We start from the raw sequence: 27,329 nt of genomic DNA, 5'->3' as shown, positions 1-27,329 counted from the left end.
TATTTAAGTGACATCTATATGACAAAGGACAGGACCTGTGGTTTCACTGGTAAAGAGAAAACTACCTCTTTTACCGGTACAAGTCACCTTAAGAGTGTTCTGAGAGTTGCCTATGATACTGGGAAGTCAAGTGACTTGCCCAGGTGTTACACTAAGTATGCATCAGAGGTGAATGCAGATACAAAGACAGAAATAAAACTCTCCCAGCTCTCATTGCATTCTCTTAGTGGAGACAATATATTCATACAGGTAATAGGGTTTGGAAAATGAAGTGGCATCTGGGACTTGTAGTTCAAAGGGATAACCATTCCCTCTCAGCCCTGAGAATGATTTGGGACTATTGCAGTCTTTTAAACAGAGGACAGACTTGAATTACATAATTTGTAAATAAAAGAGCACACACAGTCTGTAAGAAAAAGACTGAAAGGAAGTAGTGAGGACATCCTGAGGTGAGCAGCAGCTATTGGGAAACAGTATGTACGCCTCATCTATGATTTAATGAGCTGAGCCAGAAAGAACTGGAAGCATGAAGGCAATAGGAGGAAGGAAAAACTGAAAAATGAGACTGAAAGGAAAGAGTGAAAGGAGGGCTGAGCTGCAGTGGAGAAGAAAGAGAGGGGTCCCCAGAAGCTGAGGAGATCACTGAAGGCTTCATGGAGAAGCTGGTATTTATGGTGAGTGTTGAAGGAAGGCATGGTTCGTAAGAGAGGTGAGGAGCAAGCGCATTGTAAGCACAGGAGGCAACAGATGCAAAAGTACGGAGGAGGAGATAGAATGCTGTAGGGGAAGAGCAAAGGGAAAGCCAGGGCAGATGGATCCCAAAGTGGAGGAGGGAAAGTAATATGCAAAAAAGATGAGTAATATTTAAATATAAAATGACCAACACATATTAACGTGGGGGAGGGTGGAGAGAGAGGGAGAGGGAGAGGGAGAGGAAGAAGGAGAGGGAGGGAGAGAGAGAGAGAGAGAGAGAGAGAGAGAGAGAGAGAGAGAGAGAGAGAGAGAGAGAGAGAGAGAAATCTTCAATAAGGGACCTACCTGTACCCATATGGTCTAGACTATATTCAGTCCTGTGGGGATTCTGACCTAGAAAGGTTACACTTTTCAAAGGAGGAGAGTTTCTGAGAGTTGGCAGAGAAAGAAGAGTCTGGAAGTCACAGTGGGGAGGAGAGTGGTGTGAGAGAAGTACAACCAATGAAAGGAGGATGGCTAGGGATGCAGGGTCATCTTAGCAAAGCCAGATCTCCGAGAGTACGAGGAGCTAAATGGAGAATGAGAGGAAGATGTTTATGATTAAGGGAGATTGGTTCATTATGCAATAGGAATTCCAGAGGTCACAATAGAGGGGAGTGGTGAGCAGAGCTAGAGTAGTATATGAAAAGGGAAGGGTAGGACCAGTGAGGGAAGGGCATGAGGAGCAGGGTGATGACAGAACAGGAGGTGTGGGTTAGAGAGAGAGGTGGATTATGTGTCACAAAGCTAGGAAAGTAACTGGGGAAGAGAGCTTGCTAGCCATAGTGAGGTAGGTAGCAGGGAGTGGGAAAAGCTCTGCTAAAGATAGCCAATCATTAGAAGATTAAAAGGTTAGAGTCCCAGGTGCTCCATCTCAGAGTCTTGGCAGGAGGATTGGATACACCCACTAGAAGGCATGTCAGAACAGAGGGCACACAGAAGGTGGTAAAGGCTGGGGGCAAAAAGTTCAGTCCTCTTCTTCATGTAAGCAGGGCATTGTAGGTAGGTCCCCCAGGTGACAGGCTTAGGGAATCTTTCATGAAGCCAAGCACAACCATTACAACCACTGCCAGCTCTTTCTGGACTTAGCTTCAGGTCCCACATGTCTCAATTCCGGGCGTCTTTTCCTCTCCCATTCTAACACTCATTTGATTCCATCTCTTTTTATTCTTTTATTTTTAACTATCAACGATATAGTGGTTAGATCACTGGGCCTGGAGTCTGGAAGGCTTGAACTCAGACTTGCAGTACACTTGCAAGTTGTATGAGCCTGAGCAAGTCATTTAACCTCTGTTTCCTCTTCTATAAAATGAGGATAATAATAGCACCTACCTTCCTTCAAGGTTTTGTGAAGTGCTTAGCACAGTGCCTGGCACATAAGTGCTATTTAATGTTAGCTGTTATTATTATTTAGCCTGTTTAGATATTTTTGGATACTGACTGAATTGCCTTATTAAGAATGTTATTGGGGGTCAGCAAGATGGCACAGTGGATAGAGCACTGGCCCTGAAGTCAGGAGGACCTGAGTTCAAATCTAGCCTCAGACCAAACACTTAACACTTATTATCTGTGTGACCCTGGGCAAGTCATTTTACCCCAATTGCCTTAAAAAAAAAAAGACTAATTCCCAAAATTTGATTGATTGATTTATAAACAACTCATAACTCATATATTCACAATATTAAATGTCCCTCTCAGTTTTCTGTCATCTGCAAATTTGGTAAACATGTAATTTTCCCCATAGAAAAGCACAGAGGCTAAATACAAATCCCTGAGATACAACACAACAGACTTTCTTACAAGTTGACATCAAACCATTGATAACTATTCTTTGAACCTAGCCATTCAACTATTTCTGAATCTATCTAAATCTAGACTATATCTTTCCATCTTTTACTCAAGAATAGCATGAGAGACTATAACAAATGCTTTGTTGAAATCTAGATAAATTATATAAATCTCAATCCTTAGTTCTTAATGAAGCCATGTTGGTTCTTTGTGGTTACCATTATCTTTTCGATGTGTTTACTAACTATCCTTTATATAATTTGATGTAGAATTTTGCTAGAATTGAAATCAAGTTCATTGGCCCATACTTTGAAGGTTCCATTCTCTTCCCTTCTTTGAGTAATGGTGCAAAATTTACTTTTATCTAGTCTTACATCTCCTATGATCTTTCAATATCTATGACAATGACAATGTCTACCAATCTTCTAGTTCTTTCAGTATCCTGGAAATTAGTTCACCTGGACCTAGTGAGTTCTCACTTTTCTTAAATATAATGGATGTGACTTGGGGAAAGTTGTTATTTTCAAAATGCTAATCTTCATTTGATCATTTAGTTTTGCTCAAAAAAGATTCACCAATAACTTAAGCCACTATATAAAGGAGTCTTTGGTAGTTCATCAGAGAGTTTACATGGCTACACAGTGCTTGCTCACTAGGGAAAATCAAAATCCTTCTTTTAAATGTTGTTGATTCTAACATTTTTTCTTAGATTAAAAATTCTTTTTAGACCTGTGGGAAAATAATACCTATTACCCTATGTGATAATATTAGTAGTAATGATTGACATTTGTATAGCATTTTAAGCTTCAAAAATGACTTTTCTTCACAATCGCTCTAGACAGAAGAAAAAAAGTTATAGGTATGTGCATTTGAATTTTAGTAAGATTTATAATTGTAGTGGGGGCAGCAAGGTGGCACAGTGCATACAGCTCTGGTCTTGGAGTCAGGAGGACCTGAGTTCAAATCCGACCTCAGACACTTGACACATACTAGCTGTGTGACCCTGGGCAGGTCACTTAACCCCAATTGCCTCACCAAAAAAAGAAAAAAAAAGATTTATCATTGTAAATAAAATTTATTTCACTTATCTGAAGCACAGGGCAAAAATAAAGTAACATCATAATAAGAAACCTAAGGTAATAAAATTTCCATATTTAAAATCTTTAGTAACATTGCAGGCTAACCCTTGACTGCATAATCTACTAGGGATGTACTCCTACTTTAAGTAGAATCCCATATACAGAAATCCAGACTTACGGAAGATAAGTGATTTTCCATGTTTAAAAAAACTAGTATGGGGGGCAGTTAGGTGGCACAGTGGATAGAGCACCGGCCCTGAAGTCAGGAGGACCTGAGTTCAAATCTGGCCTCAGACCAAACACTTGATACTTCCTAGCTGTGTGACCCTGGGCAAGTCACTTAACCCCAATTGCCTAAAAGCAAAAAAAATTAAAAAAAACTAGTATGCATTTTATAAAAAAGATTGTTGCAGGGTTATCATTTCACAGTATCTAATGTATCATTCTCTCTCTCTCTCTCTCTCTCTCTATATATATATATACATATATATAATATTTAATATAACCTTCTGTGCAGTGTAATACTAGGCTTTTTTAGTTATATTTGAATACAACATAGAAATTTCAACATCCCTTAAAATTTCCTTTAAAAAAAAACTTCTGGGTCATGTAACCAAAAAGATGGAGGCTAGTCCCCACTGTCAAAAAAAAAAAAACCAACCCTCTAAATTATTAATTATACTTCAAAGGTAGAGCAATTACAGTCTTTCCCATAGAACCATAAAACAAGATGCTCAACAGAATAGAAGTCCAATCCCTAACATATGTACTCAGCATATCTGATCAAAGCCACGCTCCACCAAAGCACAAAAACCCATCCACATCCTAGTGCTTTGGGTGTCTGACAGTACTCTCAGGCCCTACCTTTCCCTTAGCAATTTGTTACAACAAATAGAGAACTTTAACCTCTGACCATCTACCTGTGGAGGAAGAGAGATACAGGTGGGGAGAGCCATGCTTTATTTGGAGTGGCCCTTGGTTTAGGGAACTCCAAGATAGCAGAAACTGTTCCCAGAACACTGTGCCCCAGACCTGCAAAAAACGGCAGACAGTGACTCAGCCCAATCAGAGACCTAGGGAACAGAGAAAGACTTGGGGAAGGACCAGTATGCAGGGCTATCCCAAGTCTGAAGGCACTGCAACTGCCATCCAGGTGGTACTTGTGCTGTCCCCCTAAAAGTTTCTTTTAGAAGGTTCTGAGGCCCATGGAATGTTTCCCAATGTAGGAGAGGCTGAAACAGCTTTGAGGTCCAGCCCTAGGGGTAACAAACCCTCTCGTTCTGTAACTTAGTCCCACAAAATACTTTGATTCACTTATAGAAGTTATTTGAGGTTTTAGTCCATGGTTTTTCAGGCCTACTCATCCTCTGTTATTTTTCCTAATTCTTAAAATTCTGCCTTCATCCTTATCTCCTTGTACTTTAAGAAAGCAATCTCTTGATGGTCCCCGTATTACAATTTCTTATTTTTTTTAAATAGATATTTTCTTTTTTCAGTTCTTTTCCTTAAATGGTCTCTAGAGATGGAGAAATTTGTTTTGTAACTTGTGCTCTCCTTGATAGTTGTATTTATTTAACTTTCTTGTATTTCTGTTGTTTGCAAGTCAAACAATTTGCTCCCATCTGTTGGTTTTTTTTTTCAGGAATGCTTCATATACTTTTCTTTTCTTGAATATCCATCTTTTTTACTGGTGATTAGGCTTAGATTTGCAGGATATGCTATTTGGGGTTGCATATTGAGTTCCTTTGCTTTTAAGAATATATCTTCCTGGGACAGCTAGTTGGCGCAGTGGATAGAGCACCAGCCCTGAAGTCAGGAGCACCTGAGTTCAAATCCAGTCTCAAACCAGACACTTGACACTTACTAGCTGTGTGGCCCTGGGCAAGTCACTTAACCCCAATTGCCTCACCAAAAAAAACAGAAAAAGAAAAAAAATATGTATCTTCCCAACCCCTTCTCTGGTTTCTGGTGGGTACTGAATAGTCTTGATTTGTTTTAATTTCCTTTCCTTTCCTTGCAGAATTCATTGTTTGTCACTAGAATTGTTAAATTTATCCATTATGTATCTTAAAGCTTGAAGTACATTATTTTTCTGGAGGTGATCTGTGGAGTCTCCATTGAAAATGCTTTCCACTGCTAGAATCTCAATCAAATCAATACTGCCATTGCTACTTGAAAAAGTGCATCACTCTACTCTTTTATGGCTCTTCTTTTCATCCCTATAACTTTCTCTTTTTACCCTATGATTTTATAAACTGCAATAATGCACTCTAGGATCCACTTCCCTATTTGTGTTATGTCCTATAAGCTCCCTGAGGGCAGGGGCTGTCTTCAGTTTTGTTTTTGTATTTCAGAGCTCAGCACAATGTTTGGCCCATGGTTTAATAAATGTTTTTTTAAAAAAAAAATTTCATTCATTCTTATTCAGGTATGCGTTGGATTAAATGATCTCTAAGGTCCTGTTCAGCACTAAGATTCTACAAGTAGATTCAATAGACTTTATGAATGCAAATTTGCAGAAACAATGATAAGACAGATCTTTTCCTATTTTTAGGACAACCTGTCCCTGTAAGTATAGTTTTTTGGATAACAACAGGAAGTTGATGCCACAGAGAGATGTCCCAGCCTATCCAAAGGTAAGATATAAAACTCTAGCCAAGGAAAGAATAAGCAAGCCTATTTTCATGTGGTCCTTAGGCATTCTGATGCTTTGTCATGATGTAAAGGTGATCTCATATTCTTGAAGTTTATATGAGTGGATCATAAGTTCTGCCAGGTTCTACCACACTTTATTATCGAGATAATAAACTGTGTCAGCTTTCTAAGGAAATACGGAAAGGCACATCATACATAGGTCATGAATACTTTGTCCACAGTAATGTGTGAAAAGAAGAAAAATACAAAATGTCCTTCAGCATTATATGCGCCTTTGGTTTCTATAGCCATGCTGACAGAGTAGCAGAAAAGGAAGCAGAACATGCTGAAAGGCAGTTTTTCAGCCATCTATATCCATTAACCTAACTATTGGTACTCTAAAGGTAAAATTCTTGTTTATCGACTGGACATACTACTGAAGGAACAAAGACATGCTCAGCACATTTCCTTAGGATGCATGTAATGCATGGTGCGTGCATAAAACCTATTTGCTGTAAGCACATCAATGCATGCAATCAAACCTTATTGGCTATTCAAAAATAAAAACATCAGCACTTCTAGGGTCCTTTCCTAAGGGTCCTGTCAAATGTGTTATACTGGTGCTCATGACAAGCCTCCCAGCAAGAAGCTCTGTGTCTCCCTCTAAGGTGACATTCTAGCAAGTATCTGTCAATCAACACTAGACAGTTCTCAAATAAACACAGGATATTCAAAACTCTAAGGGCAGTGATCACAAGATTCTATCTTAGTGACAAGAAATGAACTGATGCCTAGTGCCTCTGGTAGTTTTGTATGGTTCGGGCTCATAACCTAAGTGTCATCCTCAGCTTCTCATTATCTCTTACCCCACACATTCAAATTGTGGCCAAGGTCTGTCAACTTTACCTTTGCAACGTCTCTCAAACATGTCCTCTGAAAATGCCGCCACTGTGGAACAGGCCCTTATCTCCTTAAGCCTGGACTATTGCCAGGTTGGTCTGTCTGCCACAAGTTTGTCCCCACTCGAATGCATCCTCCATTCAGCCACTAAAGTGATTCTCCTAAAGTACAGGTCCAACCTTGTCGCCTCCCTACTCAATAAATTCCAGTGCCTCTCAATATTTCTAAAGTGCTCAGCACAGTATTTGACATATAATTGCTGGGTAAATAATAGTTACTATCATCAGCAGCATCATTGTAAGGATAAAATTCAAAATCTTCTGTTTGGCCCTTCGTAACCTATTCCTACATCTCCCCTACCTTTCCAGTCTTCTCACATTTTATACTCTCTACCCACATATTCCCTTCAATCCAGTGACACTGGCCTCCTGGCTGTTCCATGAACAAGACTCTCCAACTCTCTGCTCCAAGCATTTTCTCTGGCCTACCCCCATGCCTGGAGTGTTCTCCCTTCCTCATCTCTGCCTCCTGGATTCCTTCATATCCCAACTAAAATCCCACTTTCTACAGGAAGCCTTTCTTAATCATTCTTAATCATAATGCCTTCCCTGTTAATGATTTCCTATTTATCCTGTACATGGCTTGTTTGTATATATTTATTTGTTTGTTGTCTCTTTATTAGATAGTGAGCTCCTCAAGGGCAGGAACTTCTTTTACCTTTCTTTGTATCCTCAGAACTTAACACATATTGAGTACCTTTCTATTCTCCCTTTTGGGATAACCTAGACATGAGTCAAATCTAAGCTTTAATAAATTTTCTCTGGGATGTCAGGACAGAAACATAAAGAGCAAAAGAGAAAGGGAGTCTAACCCTTATTTTAGATGCTCAGGCTCCCCAGTGACTGAAATGGGCATCATTGGTCCAGAGCAAAAGGACCCCTTAGTGGAGAGGTAGAGGGGCACAGGACCCCAGATCTGTAGTCCCAGCAGTGGGTTTAATTATTCAACACACATTGAAAGAGAATTTAAACATTATTCCTATTATACTCTACTGGGAGGTAAAGACTCCCAGAAAACCAATATTTCATCTTGGGTTTGTACCATCCAAGCAACAGCTCAAGGACTGTGTCTTCTGATCAACCACACAAGCAGCTCATTCTTCTAGCTGTGACACTCTTCTTCTAAGAACAGTGTAGTTTCAGGTTATACCTCCTATTTCATAACCAGTAAATTCAATAACTAAAGACCTAAGAAATTCACAAAGCAGTGTTCTGGAAATATCCATTTCTCAAAATTGTTTGGTAACTTGTCTTCAGGGAAAGAAACACAAAGCAGAGACTCAGGAATTTGGGTTAGAGTATCAGGCTCACCTACACAACACAAATTCTCACTACATTGCGCATGCATCCATTGCTGCTACTGGGGAGGGTGAGGAGAAAGAAGCTCCCTGCCAGTAGTAGGATGGTAAATGTTTTACAATAGGACCTCTGAAAATGTATGCAAGATATACTTTTAAGTTTAGTATGCATTATTAACATTTTCTCCTTCATTTTCTTGTCTAGATGATCAACAAAACAATAAATTAAGCCCCGATTTGTAGCATTTGCTGATTTCCAATCAGCTCACAGTGAAAATTTAACAATTAGCTCTTGGGTTGAGCTAGCTGCAGCACACTCCTCACCTTCCCTCACCTATCAGAAAGCCCAAGGGAGCACTGGCATTGGCTGTGCCCAACAAAGAGGCTGCCTTGGGAAGAAAAATAAACATTCTTTATTGCCAACATCATGAGCATCTCTTCCTGGCTCAGTTACCAGTCCTTTTATGCACACTTCCTTTGTCAAAGGGATCAAGATTCCAACCAGGAATCTTTAGTTGTACATATCTTTAGCAAGGAGCCAGAGCATATGTTGGCATAGCCAGGCCTATCACTGGGACCAAGATACCAACAAGGAACTTTTGGGTAAGCATGCCCCTTACTAAGGGGCCAAAACATATATGTCCCTCTCCATAAAGCCAAAACATATATACCCAGCTCCATGATCTAATCCAATCCCTCGCTGCATCTATAAATCTTTATGAGTGTAATCTAGCTCTGATCAAGATCCCCTTTGATGCAGCTATGAAACTGGAGCAGGTATACATTCATAGAATTCTACAGCAGACTCTGTCTTTATAGACACACATGTGACTGAAAAATTCAAAGATTACAAGATTCCACTATCCTTATTGTTTGTGGGCTATAAGAAAGCATTTGATTCAGCAGAACCAAAAGTCACCTTATCAACTCTCCTAACAAGGTGTCTCCCATGAATGTGTAAAAACAATATATGATTCACTAAAAGATACAACAAAAGAAATGTCTAATTTAATTTAATTAGATATATTCCTGACTATGATTCAAGCAAGGTACAAGATGGAGAGATACATGCTTGCATACATATATGTACATGTATATGTATATGTGTGGGTGGGTGGGTCGTGTGTATATACGCACACATGTGCGTGTGTGCATTTGGGGCAAACAGTATGTAATAGTCAATAAACTGAGTCCAAAATTGAATCAGAGGAGAAATTTGGACTGTATTACAGTTGAGAGCATGCTAAGGTACTTTTAAAGCCCCTCAAATATCTCATAGGAATAGAGGTTTTTAACAGCAGTTGTTAACACCAATATTTCTCCAGTGAGAGGTAGCGTGCTGCAATGGAAAAAGAGCTGCCCTTAGAATCATGAAGATCTAGGTTCAATTCTCATACTTGAAGTACATATTGACTATATAACTTTGGACAAACTACTTAATTCTCAGTACCCTCAAGCAACTCTTCAAAACTATACATTGAAGAGCAGGCACCAATCCGCATTGGTGAAGGGAGTTTCCTCATTGAGAATTCCCTATACCTAGGAAATCACAGAATCGGTTTTCGCACAAAAAAATTTCAGTCTCACTATGAGGCTCTAAAACATGGGTACCTTAGTCTCTGAAGAATTAAAGGTTACTGATAGGGAAATGGAGAAGTAACCAGCAGGATTGAGCGGAATGTAGTACTTTACCAGTGAAGAATCCCAAAGAAGTTGTGAAGTAAAAATAGTAAAGAAACATAGCCCTGGAAAATGAGATGGACTGGTCATGTAGCCCGCTGATATCAGTAAAATAGCAAGACAGAAGGCCACTGACATATTGAAAATACCTTCTATGGAGAGTATCTTGAAGTATACAAACATATATACGGAAGTATACGGTAGCACAAAAATGTATATATAAGAATTACATAGGATATAAGACTAATGGCTTATGGTCTGCACCACTGGAAGGAGTACCCATTTATGATAACAATAAATAATAATAATAACTAACATGTATGTAGTGCTTACTATGTGCCAGGCACTGTGCTAAGCACTTTACAATTATCATTTCATTTGATCTTCATAACAACCCTGAGAGATAGGTGATATTATTATCACCATTTAATAGATAACAAAACTGAGGCAAATGGGTCAAGTGACTTACCCAGGGTCACACAGCTAGTAAGTGTCTGAGGCTGGGTGTAAACTCAGATCTGCATGACTCAAGGACTGGTACTCTCTCCACTGTACCACCTAGCTGCTGCAGATGAATCCAGAACCACTGAAGTATTGAAAAAGTCTTTATATGGCACAGAATTCATCATGGGCTTGTTCTTTAAATTATGTAGTCTATCTAGTAAGTACTTTTTTCTTTTTTTGGTTTTTTGGTGAGGCAATTGGGGTTAAGTGACTTGCCCAGGATCACACAGCTAGTAAGTGTCAAGTGTCTGAGGCCGGATTTAAACTCAGGTCCTCCCAACTCCAAGGCCAGAGCTTTATCCACTGCACCACCTAGCTGCCCCCATAGTAGTATATATTTAAAACAATAGTGATCATACTTTATTATCCCCATTTTATAGATGTGAAAATCATTTTCTCAAGTTATATGCTCAGGCACATAGAAATGCTTTCTTACAAGTATTATTAACCTCATTTTACAGATGTTAGGTGGCACAATGTATCGATAGAGTGCCGGGCATGGAGTCAGCAAGACTCATCTTTCTGAGTTCAAATCTAGCCTCGGACACTTATTAGCTATGGGACCCTAGGCAAGTCATTGAACACTGTTTGCCTTAGTTTTCTCATCTAAAATGAGCTAGAGACAGAAATGGCAAACCACTCCAGTATCTTTGCAAAGAAAACTCCAAATGGGGTCATGAAGAGTCAGACATGACTGACAAACAACTGAACTGAACAGATGAAGACACTGAGCCATGAAGAGGTTAAGTGAGTCATTCTTAATCCCATAGATAGTAAGTGCCAGCGTGAGGACCTGAACCCTGGTCTTCTGATTCAATATACTTTCCAGTAAGCCACAATTAAGTAATGGACTGGGTATCAAATCGAGTCTCTCCTGACTCCAATCTATCATATTTCATATTACGTTGTTCTTTAACCATGTATACAGTATAACATAAAGAAAGTATAGAGGACTTGGAGTCAGACGACCTGGGTTCTAGTCCTGGCTCTTCCATTTACTGGTTGTGTGACTAAGAATGAATCACTTCATTTCTCTGTGCCTCATTGCCCTCATCTGTAAAAGAGGAATTTCAAGGTTGGATCTCTGCTTAATAAAAATAACTTTGGCATCTGTGTGGAGGATGAATTAGGGTAAGGGGAGAGTTGGTACAGGAGACCAATTAGTAAGCTGTTGCAACAATTTGTGTAGGAGGTAATGAAGGCTTGAACTAAGGGCTAGTAGCTGTAAAGAGAAAGGGTCAGATTCAAGAGATATGGTACAGATCAAAATAGTAAGATTTACCGACTGATGATATGTAGTGTGAAGGAGAGTAGGGAATCAAGGACAATGTCAAGGTAATAAACCTGGTTACTGAAATGATGATGGTACCCTTGACAAAAATAAAAAAGATTGGAAGAGTGATGGGTATGGGGGGAGGAAGGTAATGAGTTCTCTTTTGGATATTTTGAGTTGTCTATGGGAGATATAATTTGAAATGTTCAATAGAAAGTTAGTGATGGTGGGCTGAAGCTTGGGGAGAGACTAAGGATATATCCACTTACCTAAAAAATTACGTATGTGTGTGTGTACTTGATAAATACATATATGTACATATACATATGTGTGTATATTTGTAAGTCATCTGATAATTAAAACCATAAGAGCTGACAAGGTCACTAAAAGTGCAAATGCTCTTTGGTTTCATGTAATCTAATTTCAATTTCTAATTTTGATTTTTTACTATTTTCTCTTCTGTGACCATCTCTCTGCCTTGTTTGGCTGAGAACTCTCCCGTTGTCATATGTATTCTGGTTATCTTCTTAGTTTTTATGATGTGATTTTTAATATTCCAATTGCACATTGATTTTGAGCATTTTGTGGTGAGATGTTGGTTAAAACCTAATTTCTGTCAAACTGGTTTCCCAATAATTCTTATAGAAGAGGGATTATTTCCAAGATAATACATGTTCTGGTGTTTATTATAAACACTGTTTTGTTGAGTTAAATTGGTTTTGATTCATCCTTACCTAGTCTGTTCCACTAATCAATATCTATTTCTTAATCATTACATAATTGTTTTAATGACTATTGCTTTATATAACTTGAAGTCTGGAAGTGTTATTTCTCCTATATTCCTTCTCCTTTTTTCACATTTTCCCTTGAGATTCTAGACCTTTTGTTGTTCCAAATAAATTTTATTATTTTGTCTAATTATTTTCATAAGTATCCCTTTGATTTTTGGATTAATATAGCAATAAAATCATAAATGTATTTAAGCAGCATTGTCATTTTTACTATATTGGCATGGCCCAGTCATGAACATTAACCATCTCTCCAGTTACTTCAGTAATCCTTTATATCTTTAAAATGTTTTGTAATTGAGTCTAGATAGCTTGAATGGGAGTACAGATACAAATAACACTGAACCTTCTTCTTCAGTACATGCTTTCTCAAGAGACCATAGACGCTCTCAGGAAGCCTACATTTGATGTCTGGCTGTGGGAGCCCAATGAGGTGAGTGAACTACCAATGTGTGCTTTATGCTAACAGTCTCAGTTGGTCACATCAAAACAGAGTCCTAAGCAAAGCTTATTTCCTCATCTAACCCTAGAATACAATACTAATGAAGAATACAAAAAAGATAGTTCTATGAAATATTAACTTGACCTACCCCCACCTCCTCTTTTGTTTTTTCAATTTCCAGCCTTCTAAGTTAAAGTCATATACTTCATAGCAAACAGTAGTTTGAGAATCAAAGATGAGGAAATAAAATCTAGTGCAGTCTTCAAAAAAAATGGATTTTTATAGGATCATTGGGCAACTAGGTGGTGCAATGGATAGTGTCGAGCCTAGAGTCAGATCCATCTTTCTGAGTTCAAGTCTGGCCTTGGATGCTTACTAGCTCTGTGGCCATGGACAAGTCACTTAACTCTGTTTGCCTCAGTTTCCTCACCTGTAAAATGAGCTGGTGAAGGAAACGGCAAACCACTCCAGTATCTTTGCCAAAAAAAAACCCTAAAACGGGGCCACAAAGAGTAGAGCATGACTGAAAACAACTGAACAAAAAAAAACAGTATAGCATCGTTACTTTAAAGATGCAAAAGGTAGATCTTGAAACTGAGGAATTTAGTAACAATGCTGGCATTACACAATACATTTCTCCCCTAACTTTTCTTATATTTAATTTTGTGTATAATTATATATGTACACATTATCTCTGCCGATAAAATATAAGCTAGTTGAGGGCAGGGACTGTTTCATATTCGTGTTTCTATCCCCAGTGCCTAGCCCAGTGTCTGAGAAATAGTAGATGCATAATAAATGCTTGATGGATGATTAATTGATTGGTTGGTGTTGAACAAAAAAAGGATTCTTTTCCTCAGTTAAGCTGATTTAACATATTCCTTAGATTAAAAAAAGGTTAAGTTATGATACTGCACAGAAATGACATCACTCCTACATGCTTCGAGGAGACCAAGCAACAGCAATGGAAATTTGGTATCCAGCACATATGAAAGATCAATGGAATTTGAGTCATTTTCTGCAACATGACTAAAAAACATCCCCTTTTGATCTGCTCAGTGGGCAAACTTTTGTCAAGTCTAAAATTGACAAGAAATAGCAACGAAACTTATGGGAGGAAACCCTTCCTCAAGTTCAAGGAGAACAGTTGGTTTTTTTTCCAGGCAGGTAAAGTTCTGAAGACTGTCCTCTATGGAGTGGTGAAGACTGTGCCCAATGATAGAGAGAGATTTTGCTTAGGGGATGGTTTAGGCTTTATCTGGTCCAAAGACAATGAATAGACAAGAGTGTAAATGACATCTACAGTGCCCTGCTACAGGAAACTACAGAAAGTGTTACAATGTCAGGCAACAGTTGCTAGAGGTACTGCCAAATTACAGAAACTACAATGAAATGCAGAGCGTAGAGCCTCTGGGGACTATGGAAACTTTAGGAAGATCAGTGTTAGAATAGAAAACAATGTCTGATGTGATGAGCCGAGAATCATGGGTGATGAATTTGCTTATTCAGGACTGCAAATGGCCATTCTCATTCCCTACTCTTTGGAAGAAAAGGTAGCCAGGGTCAAGTGAGGCACTGGATCTCTAAATGCCAACTCCCCTGACCCTTCCTTTATTATTTCATAAGCTCTGCTTGCAAAGGATGGGAATCAGAAGCTGAGAAGTGACCTTTCATCTTCTGGCTGAGACCTGGTGAAACACTCATGGTAAAATGTAGATCTACCAAAAGAAAATTTGTATTTCCTCTCATTGTCTATTAAAAAACAAATTAGTTCAAAGCTAATATTTCCGTTAAGCTGATGGATGACTTCTCCCTTTGGAAGAGAGCCAACCTCAGAAGGGGAAACAAATTTTGTCTCAGTAGCTGGCAGCACAAATCACCAGCTTCATTTCCAAACAAACTCTCCACCATTCTCTCCCATCTTGCTCATTGCTATTTCTTCGATATTTTATTCCCTACCCTCTTTATATAAAAGAAAATTTGGTAAACACTAAATCCTTGTCTAAGGTGATTAATGCTAATATCCTTACAGATTTGGAGAGAATTTTGGATCTCTGCAGGACAGGAGACATGTCCCCACTTTAGGAAGGCTGGGGAAATCTGTCACTAAGCCTGTTTTCAATTCTCAAATGCAATGGAGGCACATTGAAATCTTGCCTCTTGGCATTCACAAATTTCCATAAACAAGATATCTATCTGTCTATCTGTCTATCTGTCTATCTATCTATCATCTATTTGTAACATATTTGTGTGTTTATGTGTAAATACATGTATGTGTGCATGTATATGTATATTCACAGATGTACATACTATTAGCATCAGGAGTGATGTCAATTTGCTATGTATGTATATGTGCATGTAAGTATATATGTATATTTATATCAGTATGTACACACATACACACAGCAATTTAGTATCAATCCTGGTCCAAACTGAGATTAGATTTTGAGGCAAAAATAAGCCAGGTTTGAGAAAAGGGACTCTGCATGGGAAACTTCCTGCCACAAGGAAAACTTGCTTTAAATCCCTTATATGCTTTGCAGGTTGAAGAGAGCTTATGCCCAGAGTACAAGCTCTAGTATCCAACCCTGTTCCTGCCTGCCACTGCTCTCATCAAGATTACTGGTGGGAAATACTTAAAAGGAAATACACCCCCTACCAACATCCCTATATATTCCTTCCTTTTGCAGTGTTACATGTGTGTGCATGATTATCATGTATTTTATTAGTGTTTTTCCTGGTTATTTAATGACCATGATCTCCCCCTGCAAATAAAAAAAAATCACCTGAAAGTGAAAACTAAACATGGTTTTTCTTCTTTTCTAAACCTATAAAATTCCAGAGAAAGTTCTGATTTTCAATTATTATAAATTAGGAGTGGAACCAGCAGGCATGAGGTGACATATGTCTGGCTCCTGAAAATGAAAGCAAAATTAGTACAAACTCATATGTCCCTGATCAAAACTCTTTCTTCCCGGGCTCTTCTAAAGTTGGTGGCAGTGACACTTTATATTTATATTTATAATAATAGTCTCTATAATAATAATAATAATAATATATAGATGATAATAATATATAGATAATAATAATACATACATACACTATAATAATAGTCTTTATAAATACAGAAAATGGAGTGCCAAATTCATTCATCCCATAGGATAAGGTCTTTGGAGTCTCTAAAATATTGTTTTTCCAGAATCTCAACACAAAAATCTCCAGAAATCCTTAGCCTTTGTACAAAAGAAAACACATATATAGCCAGTTTTACTCCACATATGGGTACTTTTAAAAACCAATTTTTCTACAATATGGAAAATTAATTATTAAAACATAAAAACCAACACATAGTAGTTCTTTGTAACTCTCAGAGAGGAAGAACCATAGCACAGATTTGAAGAAAGGAATTCTAAATGCACACCAGTTGCAGGCTAGATCAAAGCCATGATCACAAATACATAAAAAGAGTATGCTTTGGGTGGAGCACAAGTCAAATCTTTATAAAAAGGTCCTTTGAGATAGGACTGTTCTACTTAAGAAGTATGAGAGGTTTGACTTGGCAAAGGATAGCGATGCTTATTAGGTCTCTAGGAGAAAGTAACCATTCATTATTGTACTTTGTCCTTATTTTATTGATCTGTGATCTATGTGGATCTTCCTCCAACAATGCAGATCATAATCCATCCTCACTTCATCCTATGTAATTCTTGAATTTCCCATAAATCTTCTGCAGGGGCTCCCCAATTTGTAGGAGCATTCATCTAGCTCTCTTGCCACTTCAGGGATATAAATGGGACTTACCAAGTTGTTCATTACTGTTGTTACATGACTGATTCACCACATTTTCCAATCATATGTTTATTTTATAATATCTTTAAAACCTCTTCTCCTGAACATTTCTTCATTGTTAAAGTGCTACAGTCTAATGATACACACTAAGCATCTATCTCTCCATTATCCTTTGAGTGAAATTCCACAGTTTGAGCACCGGCCCTGAAGTCAGGAAGACCTGAGTTCAAATCCGGCCTCAGACTAAACACTTGATACTTACTAGCTGTGTGACCCTGGGCAAGTCACTTAACCCCAATTGCCTAAAAAGCAAAAAAAAAAAAAAAGGAAATTCCACAGTTTGGAAACTGTGATAATCTAGACTTTACAATTAGTATTTAAAAATTGGACCTTGATTGCATGAAAAAATTTGAAGTTATTAAAAGTACTTCAAAATTTTCCAATAACAAGACAGGCGAGTCTCTTCCTCTTATTCAATTCTGAGCTCATTGTCCATCTGCAGTATCTATCTAAAATATATGTGCCATTGAATCAGCTCCATGAGCTTTGCATCCATCTGTGTATCATGGACAATAGGTATTTCTCTTGGATTTTCAATAAGGTCCTACTCCAATGCTTCAATGTAGTATGGAAATAATCTTGAGTTCTCAAAGTTCTCAAAGGTTATGCCAACCAAATAGAAGAAGCTCTGTCAGATTTTGCCATGCTAGAAAAAAATTATATCATGTTCCCACTGACAGGTTGTGTCTTCATTCCACAGACCAATATAGATAAGTATAGAGAAGCTCATTACTGAGAGACTAGATAGTAGTAGATAAATCCTCTGGCCATGAGAGTTGACCCCGCAAAAAAGCCCCTTATTAAGCTAATAAACCCCTTAATCAATTTGATAAGATGACAGGGAACGAATATTCACTAGAATGGCACTTCCCGTAGGAGTAAATATGCTCCTTGGCACCTTACTGGGAAAACACAGGAAACTCCTCTCATTAGCTCCCAGTGATTGAGGTTGCATTCAGGGGAACTGTTCCTTCCCTATGGTCTGCAAAAGTGAGCCTGGGAATGGCTCAGCCCTCTTTTTCATTCATATTCTCTCCTTTGTACTTCCAAGTCAGAGTACAGCAAGGGGTAAAAAAGAATTTTCCAACCATCCACAAAAGTAGTAATAGCAATAGGTACAAGAAAAGCATATCAAAAGCCTAAGAGGGAAATTCCAGGACCTTCAGTCCTTGGCCACCTTCTTCTATCTTTTGGTTTCCTTTTCTGATGACAGGTCAGAGACTGGACTTACGTAAGTATGTACTTGCTACGTCCATGACATGGCAGTAGTAGGACATTCAGAGGAACTCCCAAAGAAACATATGGCAAAGGTAGACATGTTTATATATGGCCTGCTTGTAGAAGTCCCTGTTGCACATGGCCTGAGGGGAGATGTCCTGAAATTGGATTTTCCCAGCTTTCAGGACCACTTTATGGGCAATCCCAAAATCAAGAGTTACCCAGTCTAAGAATTCCAGAAATCAAGTGTTTAGACACTGGCCTTCTTGAAAGCTAGCCCTTACGTAGTTTTGTAATGCTGGGAGAGAGAAGATAATCTACATATCTCAGTGGGCAAAAGGATGAAGACTTCAACTTCATGAACAATACTAGTAAGTTGCTTAGATGGTACAGGTCTGAGTTGAAGAAGGGTCTCCAATAGCCCCCAAAATATGTTAACTTCTCAGGTAGAGTTTTAATGGATTTTAATTTTATTAATTTTTTCATTGATTCCTGTGGGTTCTTGATGCCTTATCCATTTTCCATGGGAGCAAAAATAAATAATACCTGATGCACATAGTATATATTAAGTGCCTTTGAGGAAGATGGGGGTCCTGTTACCCACATTGGGAGAAACTGAGACACCACCTATGCTCATTTTATTTTGGAGTTACAAAATGGAATAGGAACAATGAGCCAAAGAAAGAAACTTACTAACTATATGACCATGGGCAAGTCATTTAATCTCTTAGTACCTTTGTACCTCAGTTTCCACATCTGTAAAATGAAGGGGCTGGACTCAGTAGTCTCTTAGATCTCTTCCAGATCACTGAACCTATCATTCTATGGTTAATAACCCTATTGTTCACTATTATAGCATTATTAAAAGTTAAATAAATTAAAAAATTTTTGTAACAGCAGATTTGTTAAGTTGTTTGAAAGGCTCTAAGTAAGCCATGCAGTGTATATGAAATCAATTTACCATTGGTTATAAAAGCATTTGCAGTTCTTTTTCATTTTTATTCTGTTGTCCTTCAATTTTTATCTTTAAATGACCTAGGGACAACTTTGCTTAGTTGGATCTCTTGACAGTTTTCTTTATACTGGTGGTTTTATTCTCCACTTTGTTGTTGTTGTTGTTTACATTTTATGAGACAATAGTGTTCATAATCTTCAGTAATCCTTCTTACTAAGATTATACAAAAGAATTCGTATTCCAAACTGATGTTGTTCTTGTCTGCCATATCTCTCTGTTTGGCAAATAAGTCAAATGTTTGCTGACTAAGGCACTTTTCAGGGTTTTTCCATCTTCTCATTATTTACAATTCCCATAAACTTCTACATAAAATTATTATAGTCCGTGTCTTTACCTTTTTCTATACACATTCCATTTTTCATCATCAATACCTCATTTAAATAGGCCAGAATGGAGTTTTTAAAAGTTGCACATGTTTAAAGTCACATATTTTCTCATTATTATTTGAACTCTTTCTCCTGACTCTAGTTTAGTGCTAATATCGTCTTGATCTTAGTAATTTAAGGAAGCCTGAGTGGTAACAAGCATAAAATTTTAATTAGAAGGCTTTATCTAATAATTTTAATGTGGAAAGAGTATATTAAATTAATCATTTGCAAAGCTTACCTTTTTGATGTTAAGTCCATGCCTTTGGACATTATTTTGCTCTAAAGAAGCAATATGAGTCATAATAGAAAGAGCACTGGAGTAAGTCAGGAGACCTGAGTGCCAGCTCTGACTATGGCACTAACTCGATCTATTTACCTTGGGCAAATACTTAAGTCGCTGGGTAGATGTAGCATCCTAAGTTTATATCTGACAAATTCTACATAAACCATTTTCTTTCTTATAATTGCAAGATACTTCATTTGGGAGATAGCATAGCATAGTGGATAGAAGAATGGAATTGATGTTAGGAAGACCAGGGTTCAAATCTGGCTTCAGACACTTACTAGCTATGTAATCCTGGGCAAATCACAAAGACTCTTAACCTCAGTTTTTCTAATCTGTAAAATGGGATGATAATAGCACTTACCCCAGAGGGCTGTTGTGAGGTTCACATGAGATACCATGTACAAAATACTTTGCATATCTTAAAAGTGTTATATAAATTTCAGGATTGCTAAGCTAAAGGATATGAACAGTTAAAGAACTTTTTTTATGTAATACAAAGTTGTTTTTCCAGCCAATTCACAGCTCCTCCAACTATGCATTGCTATATCTATCTTCCCAAAGCCCCTCCAACATTGACTGTTTCCATTTTTGTTGTAGAACTTCTGGACACAATGTCTATTTGCGGATGTTAGGTCAGACATATTCTATGTAACTCCATAGAAATAACTATCAAACGTTTATTTAACTTATTCTATTTCACTACATTTGGAAATACATTTTAATACTTAGAGTTGAAATCAGTGCTCTCAGTTGCTGGATAAATTGTGACTAAAGCCCTATGTAGGAAAAAGCCATTTGAGGGGCTTTTGCTTGTGGTTTTGGTCATCAACGTAGCCATTGTGCTTATTTTAGATGTATTGGTGTTGCTGTAGTTTTTTATATCGCAATAATTTCCTAATAGGTTCTTCCCCTTTTCCACTCCACACGTACCAGAACTCTTCCTTGTAATAAAGAAAAATAGTCAAGACATACCAACACTATGTCCATGACTGTCAGCATATGATATGTTCAGTATCCTCAGCACCTTGACCCTTTCTCTGCCTAGGCTGCTGTATTCCTATGCTACATGCATTATTCATATAACCCTTTCTATATTGATGTATGCCATCCTGACTAACTTATATTACTATGGAATGTCACACTGGTTTTACACACACTGATAATATGATACTGCAGGGATTAGGAACACATTAATTAATATTAGTATGAGATAGATATAATAATTGGGCAGCTAAGTGGCACAGTAGATAGAGTGCCTGGCCTGGAGTCAGGAAGACTCATCTTTCTGAGTTCAAATCTGGCCTCAGACACTTACTATGTGTGGGATGCTGGCCAAGTCACTTAACTCTGTTTGTCTCAGTTTCCTCATCTGTAAAATGAGCTGGAGAAGGAAATGTATTCCTGCCAAATGGAGTCACAAAGAGTCAGACAAGACTGAAATGTCTGAACAATAACAAGGTACAATAATAAATATAAGATAGATATGTTAATATATAAAAATGGCTGGCTGAGGACATGAATAGATATGATACCTTTGCTGAGATTAGGAAGAAGGCTATGCCAATGCTGCCAGCAGAGTAGCTGAAAGTAGAAGCAGAAAGGATCCAGGGCAACAGAGCCTAGAGGTTTCTCTTATATCTAAGAAGGGTATGGGCTAGATATATCTATCTACCATATCTTAAATATCGTTAGCCCAAGGATATGATTGTAATGTTTAGAGCAAAAGCTGCCTTCTTGATCATTTTAGCTTATTGCAGCTTACTCCTTCCTCCAAAAGATGATCACAAATAAAGAAGACATCAAACAGAAGTTAGAGCAGGTACACAAATTAGAATATATAAAACAACACACAAGAGCAAATAAGCTCTTCAGCTGAGTGAAAAATACAAGCTCAGTTCAAACCAGGATTGAGCAATTTCACCAAGGAGTAGGCAGTCCATTCCCAGTGATCTCTAGGGCTTCAGAGACTGCAAGTTAAGGGCTGATTTGCCCTACAAATTTGAAGCTTTAGAACTCAAATTCACCATTCAAAAGTCTATGCTTCACTTCTTTCTCTTAACTCATCTCTTTCTGAGTCTTCTCTGGAAGTGTGTATCCAAGAAACTGAAAAAAATGCCTTCTCTATTTGGGTAGCACCATGACATTCTCTCAGCCAAACAGGAGTCATGTGTACTTATATGTATACAGCAAAGTACTTTCTGGACATCCTCAGGACACTAGACCCTGACTTGGACAGAAGTATGGTTACATAAGGGAGGAAGAAACCATAAAAACAATCATACTTTATGTTGGAACAACAATTTACATAGTATTTTTCATAAATCTCAGAATACCAGGGACATGAGAAACTTTCCCTCACTCCTATTATATTCTAGCTCAATTAAGTTTTTGAAAAACAAACAGCTCTTTCCCTCATTGCACACAAAGGTCACAATAAGGTAAAAATCTCTCTTTGGAAATAAAGACTATCACCCAATTTAAAAACTCATCAGAGTACAACGTAATAGACAAAAGGCATTAAGGCTTCTAAAAGACAAAAGCCATTCTCATAAACTCTCAAGATAGAATATTATCAAAGTTATTTAATAAATTATATGTAATATAACTTATATTTATATAACCCTTAAAGGTTGTAGGAGTTTCCTTTATTCAGTGGGCTGCCCTGAGTCTATTAACTGATGAGTATTAGCAATATAAATCCATCTGTTTCCAACAAAGACAGGGTGAGGCAGCATTCTTTAATCTTTTTTTTTTCTGCTGGGGGAAAAACAAACTTCCCCTTCCAAAACTTCAGTCCTTCCCCCACTGTTTTAACATAAATTGAGCTCAGAGAAAAAATTCCTAATAGAAATTGGAGGATATCTAAATTACCAAACTAGAAAGCCCAGGACCAACACAGCTGATGAACTTGAAAATTACTATCACACCTCCCCATACAAAACACTATGCATATTGAATGAATAATGGTACTGCTGTTCAAGGTGCAATCATTGATGAAACTGAAGATAAACACAGTTTATAAACACTAGTTACTGAAAAGCCACAGACAGTTTATTATCCCTCAGGGTTACGGGGTAAACCTCACAGTAAAAGGCCACCCTGCCATTGGTACAACCTGAAGAACCATCAGAAACACAGAGGCCACCTGGGACTTATCTTCTTATCCCTCCTTTTAATAAGGGGACTTCATTCCAAAAACTGCCAACTGTTGCCACATGTCATGGACTGGGCCCAACTCAGGCTAGTCCCCCAGTATTTTGTTCTGAAATTAGAATGAAAAGAGAAACTCATTGTCCATCTAACAATTAATAAAAGAGGTTTTACTTAGCCATAAGCAGAGGAAAGACATTCAGAGCAGGGAAGGGATATTCATGTAAGAATATAATTTTGATTCTGCTGAGTTGAGCTTTTCTGAGTCAGCTTTATATTATCCTGCAAGTTGGCAGTCAGAAGCCTGACAGAAAACGTCTAGCCCTTTATATCCTGACTATTTTGTACCTAGAAGGCCAGAAAGCTATGTTAATGTCCCAAGCCTTAAATGGCCCTGAGCCAATAAAATTTCAAGGACAATTTCAATAAATTCAGCCCCAATTCTTCTCATGAACTTCAGTTCCGCATCATGAATTACCTGCTGGACATTACAAACTGGATTTCCCAAAGGCATCTCAAACTTAATGTCAGAAACTAAACTGTACATTATCTTTCCCAAAAAAATCTTCCCTTTTTCCTTACTTCTCTAATTTTGTCAAAGGCTTCCCCATTCTTCCAGTCTCCCAGGTTCATAATCGCAGCTTTATCCTTGACTTCTTGCTCTCCCTCACCCCACATATCCAGTTAACAAATCTTACCATTTCTACATATACCTATACCTACACACACACACATACAGATATACATACTACCTATACTGCTTGTGTGTGACCCCTATTACCTTAGTTTAAACTGCCCTCACCTCTTGTCTAGATTATTACTATGAACTCTTTAATGGGTCTCCTTGGCTCAAGCTTCTCTCCATTCCAGTCCATTCTACACATGGCTGCCAAAAGTGATTTTCCTTAAACACAGATCTAACCATGTGACACCCCTACTCAATCAATTCCAGTAACTCCATATTGCATCTGCATCAAATATAAACTCCTCCATTTAGCTTTTTTAAAGCCCTTCTCAATCTGAACCCAACCTTCTTTCCAGCCTCATTAGACAACACTCCCCTTTTTGCCTTCTGCCACATTGGCCTTCTCTCTGCTATTCGCACACAGCACTCCATCTTCTATCTCCATGCCATTTCACTGGCCATCCCAAGTGGCTAGGATGCACTCCCTCTTTACCTCTGCCTTTTACCTTTTACCTTTATCTTTTACCTTTCTTCTTCTAGGAAACATCTCAAGCACTACCTTCTACATGAACCCTTTCTTGATCCACCCAACTGGTCTCCCTACCAAATTACCTTATATTTAATAATTTTGGGAAGCTAGGAGGTGCAGTGGATAGAGTGCTGGGACTAAAATCATTTTCCTGAGTTCAAATTTGGCCTCAGATACTAACTAGCTGTGTGACCCTGGGCAAGTCATTTGACTCCATTTGCCTCAATTTCTTCATCTGCAAAATGAACTGGAGAAGGAAATGGCAAACCACTCTACTATCATCGCCAAGAAAACTTTAAATGGGTCACAAAGAGTGGGAACATGACTGAACAACAAGAAAATATTTATTTGCTTTATATTTATGCTTTATATATTTGTATGTGTACCTTTAATCCCTTTTGAATTATACATTTGAAGTGTTTTTATAAGAAATACAATAATTAGATTTTATTTTCAATATTTTTATACTGGAAACTTGAGCTAAATTTTTAGTTAATGAGATGCTTTTCAACACATACACAAAAATAATACACAAAAAATATGGCCATTTGCCATCTGCACATTTTCCCCATTGTTTACCCTTCCTTCTTTCATAGAATTCCTCTTGACTTCTGAAACAAAGAATTTTTCATGTTCTTACCAGATGATCCTGTATTTTGCTAAACTTTTACACAAAACTACTAGTTTCATAGGTTTATATCATGAAAACAAAGCATTAGAAGGGAACTCTAAATCTTTATCTACCTTTACCTTCTGCCTCCAATTAATCTTCACCTAAACCATTCTAGAAGTATTTAGCTTCATAGGAAACCTTGCCAAGGAAGAAGATTCTCAAACGCGCCTTAGTAACTTTTGTTATCTAATATATCATGTACATGAACCACTGAGACTTGACAGTCTAGGACTCGTAACTGGAGGATGGCTCAGGAAAGGTATAATTTATTTAAAAGGATTTATCACAATAAAGCGGAACATGGTAACTTGCATATTAAAGTAGTGGGCTAACTCTCCAAACCGCCACTCACACTAGCAGGTAGAGTACCCAGAAAGCAGCTGTCTACTTTTAGAGATAACATTAAGGAGCTGTATCACTCTGGAACCCCATCCTCTGCACTTTCTTCAAAAAGTCATCAACTAGTTGACATGAATTAGATTTTATGAAGGGAATTTACTGAGAAGATATAGCAAGAACAGCAGTTACAAAACAACCGATGTCCCCAAAAGAGAGAGGCTCACTCTTGCCTTGTACACACACACACACACACACACAGTCTCTGGGAGGGGAAGTTCAAACTCGAAGTATTACACTATAAGGCACACTTGGGGAACACACAGAGTTTACAAGTATTTCCCAGCTCCTGGCTTGGGAAGTCCGTTTCTCTTGCCCAAGAAGTCCCCACCAAGTCTGCTTCAGGGAGTACCATTCACATAGGATGATTTGCTACCTTGCTAATATGGACCAGCTTCTTACAGGACTTAGTGTCTTAAGTTGGAATCCATCTATTTCTGGACTAGATTAAGCAGGTTGGCCCTCAAGGCTGGCTTCTAACTAGGATGGCTAATGCTGCAGTCTGATGATCCTTACTTCTTATTGCTGAGTGAACTTCTAATGGCTCTTTTGACCTGTCAAAACTCACAAAACCAAAACCTGCTCCATTCTGTCTCCACATACTTATTCACTTAGTGTCAGGAAAGCACGCAAGAAACTGACATGATGCCTTCAGGTAACCCAGTAGGACACAGCATAGCTGCCTACCCAGTGGCTCTGTGGTTCACAGTATCCTCCCAAGTCAAAAGCTTCTAGAAAAGAGACAGAGAGACCATCTATTCACACCATATTTAGCTCTAGCTCAGCCTCTACTGAATCATTAGTCTATAGGAGTAATCCAGGCAGGTTGCATCAGAATTATAGGGTACCCTGAGATGTTTGGGGAGGTATCTACTGCCATCAGCTCAATCTCTCCATTGTGTTCCCCTACTTCAACAGTTAGGAGCCAGTGACTAGCACCCTAATTTCATTTAATTGCTGAATATGAATTAGCTTTTACTAAGTGATATTCACTTCAAAGATATAGAAAATACAAAATATAGACATTTCCTCCAACACCTCAGGGACATACTGCCCCCTGTACCTTCTTAGTCACTCAGGGTCAAAACAAAACTTAGCACTGATTCTAATAAGTTCATGTCCAGCTGCAGCATGACTACTAGATTATTTTAGACTCAATTGGACTGGGTCCAGAAGATTACTCCTTGTTTTAAAAAAAGCTATTAAAATCATCAAATTATTAACTAATTTTAGAGAGATAAAAATCAAATTATTATACTCTTCAATAAAATTATCATAAATTATTTTGTCTTGAGCAATTTATACTCCAAAACATTTATACAAATCATTGGTTGGCCAGTTCCAAGAAAGGAAAGAAGAAATAACTATCTCATGAAGCTCTAGCTTTCCCAATCACCTTGCATAGCTGGTGGTGAATGATCATCTCCACACTCTAGCCAGCAATACCAGTAGTCTGATTCCCAAAGAGTAAATTTTGGAATATCTATGATCTGGTGCCATCTTCATACCTTCTCTTTGGTGTCAAAGCCATGTCTAGGGATCCCAGTCAGTGAGAACAAAACTCTCATTGGATGCCAGAGTTCTGGCATTTTTTCCAAAAACTATGGTCATTCTCTTTTTAAATAACTCGTTCACATTGTAGCATTAAAAGAAGCTCAGGCATGACATTTATGTTAGTAAGGCTTTAAAATACCCATCTCTTTGACACCTTGAATATGTGGACAGTGCAAGGAAAATTTATACTATCTTCAAAGCAGGAGGCTGTTGAAGACAGTAGTACGCAAGCATTTGAAATGTCTCCAGATAAAAGAAGGTTTAGGCTTGTCCTATTTGGTCTCAAAAGATAGAACTAAGGTAGGTGAAAGTTTCAGAGAGGCAGATTTTGACTTGATGTCAGGAAAAACTAGCTAACAAATAGAACTACACAAAAGTAGAATGAGATAATGAGTTCTACCTCACTGGAAGTCTTCAGGCAGAAGACAG

The 27,329-nt window shown here is 38.0% G+C and overlaps 1 protein-coding gene across 6 annotated transcripts in view; it reads left to right on the top strand.

Annotated features, from left to right (window-relative positions):
• PDE9A (phosphodiesterase 9A) overlaps positions 1 to 27,329 on the top strand; it is a 166,278-nt gene that overhangs the window by 107,799 nt on the left and 31,150 nt on the right. For 5 of the 6 annotated variants that reach the window (XM_078146506.1, XM_020973893.2, XM_020973896.2 and 2 more), the window contains 2 exons: positions 6,154 to 6,235; positions 13,094 to 13,168. In XM_078146506.1, the coding sequence (XP_078002632.1) occupies positions 6,154 to 6,235; positions 13,094 to 13,168 (157 nt within the window). The remainder of the gene's footprint in view (positions 1 to 6,153; positions 6,236 to 13,093; positions 13,169 to 27,329) is intronic. The other variant, XM_078146504.1, reaches the window with a different exon arrangement.

This window comes from Phascolarctos cinereus, unplaced genomic scaffold, assembly GCF_003287225.1.
Source record: "Phascolarctos cinereus isolate Bilbo 61053 unplaced genomic scaffold, phaCin_HiC Scaffold_726;HRSCAF=1367, whole genome shotgun sequence".
NCBI lineage: Eukaryota > Metazoa > Chordata > Mammalia > Diprotodontia > Phascolarctidae > Phascolarctos > Phascolarctos cinereus.
Note: the sequence above shows the minus strand (reverse complement) of the source record. Positions and strands in the feature narration are given on the sequence as shown.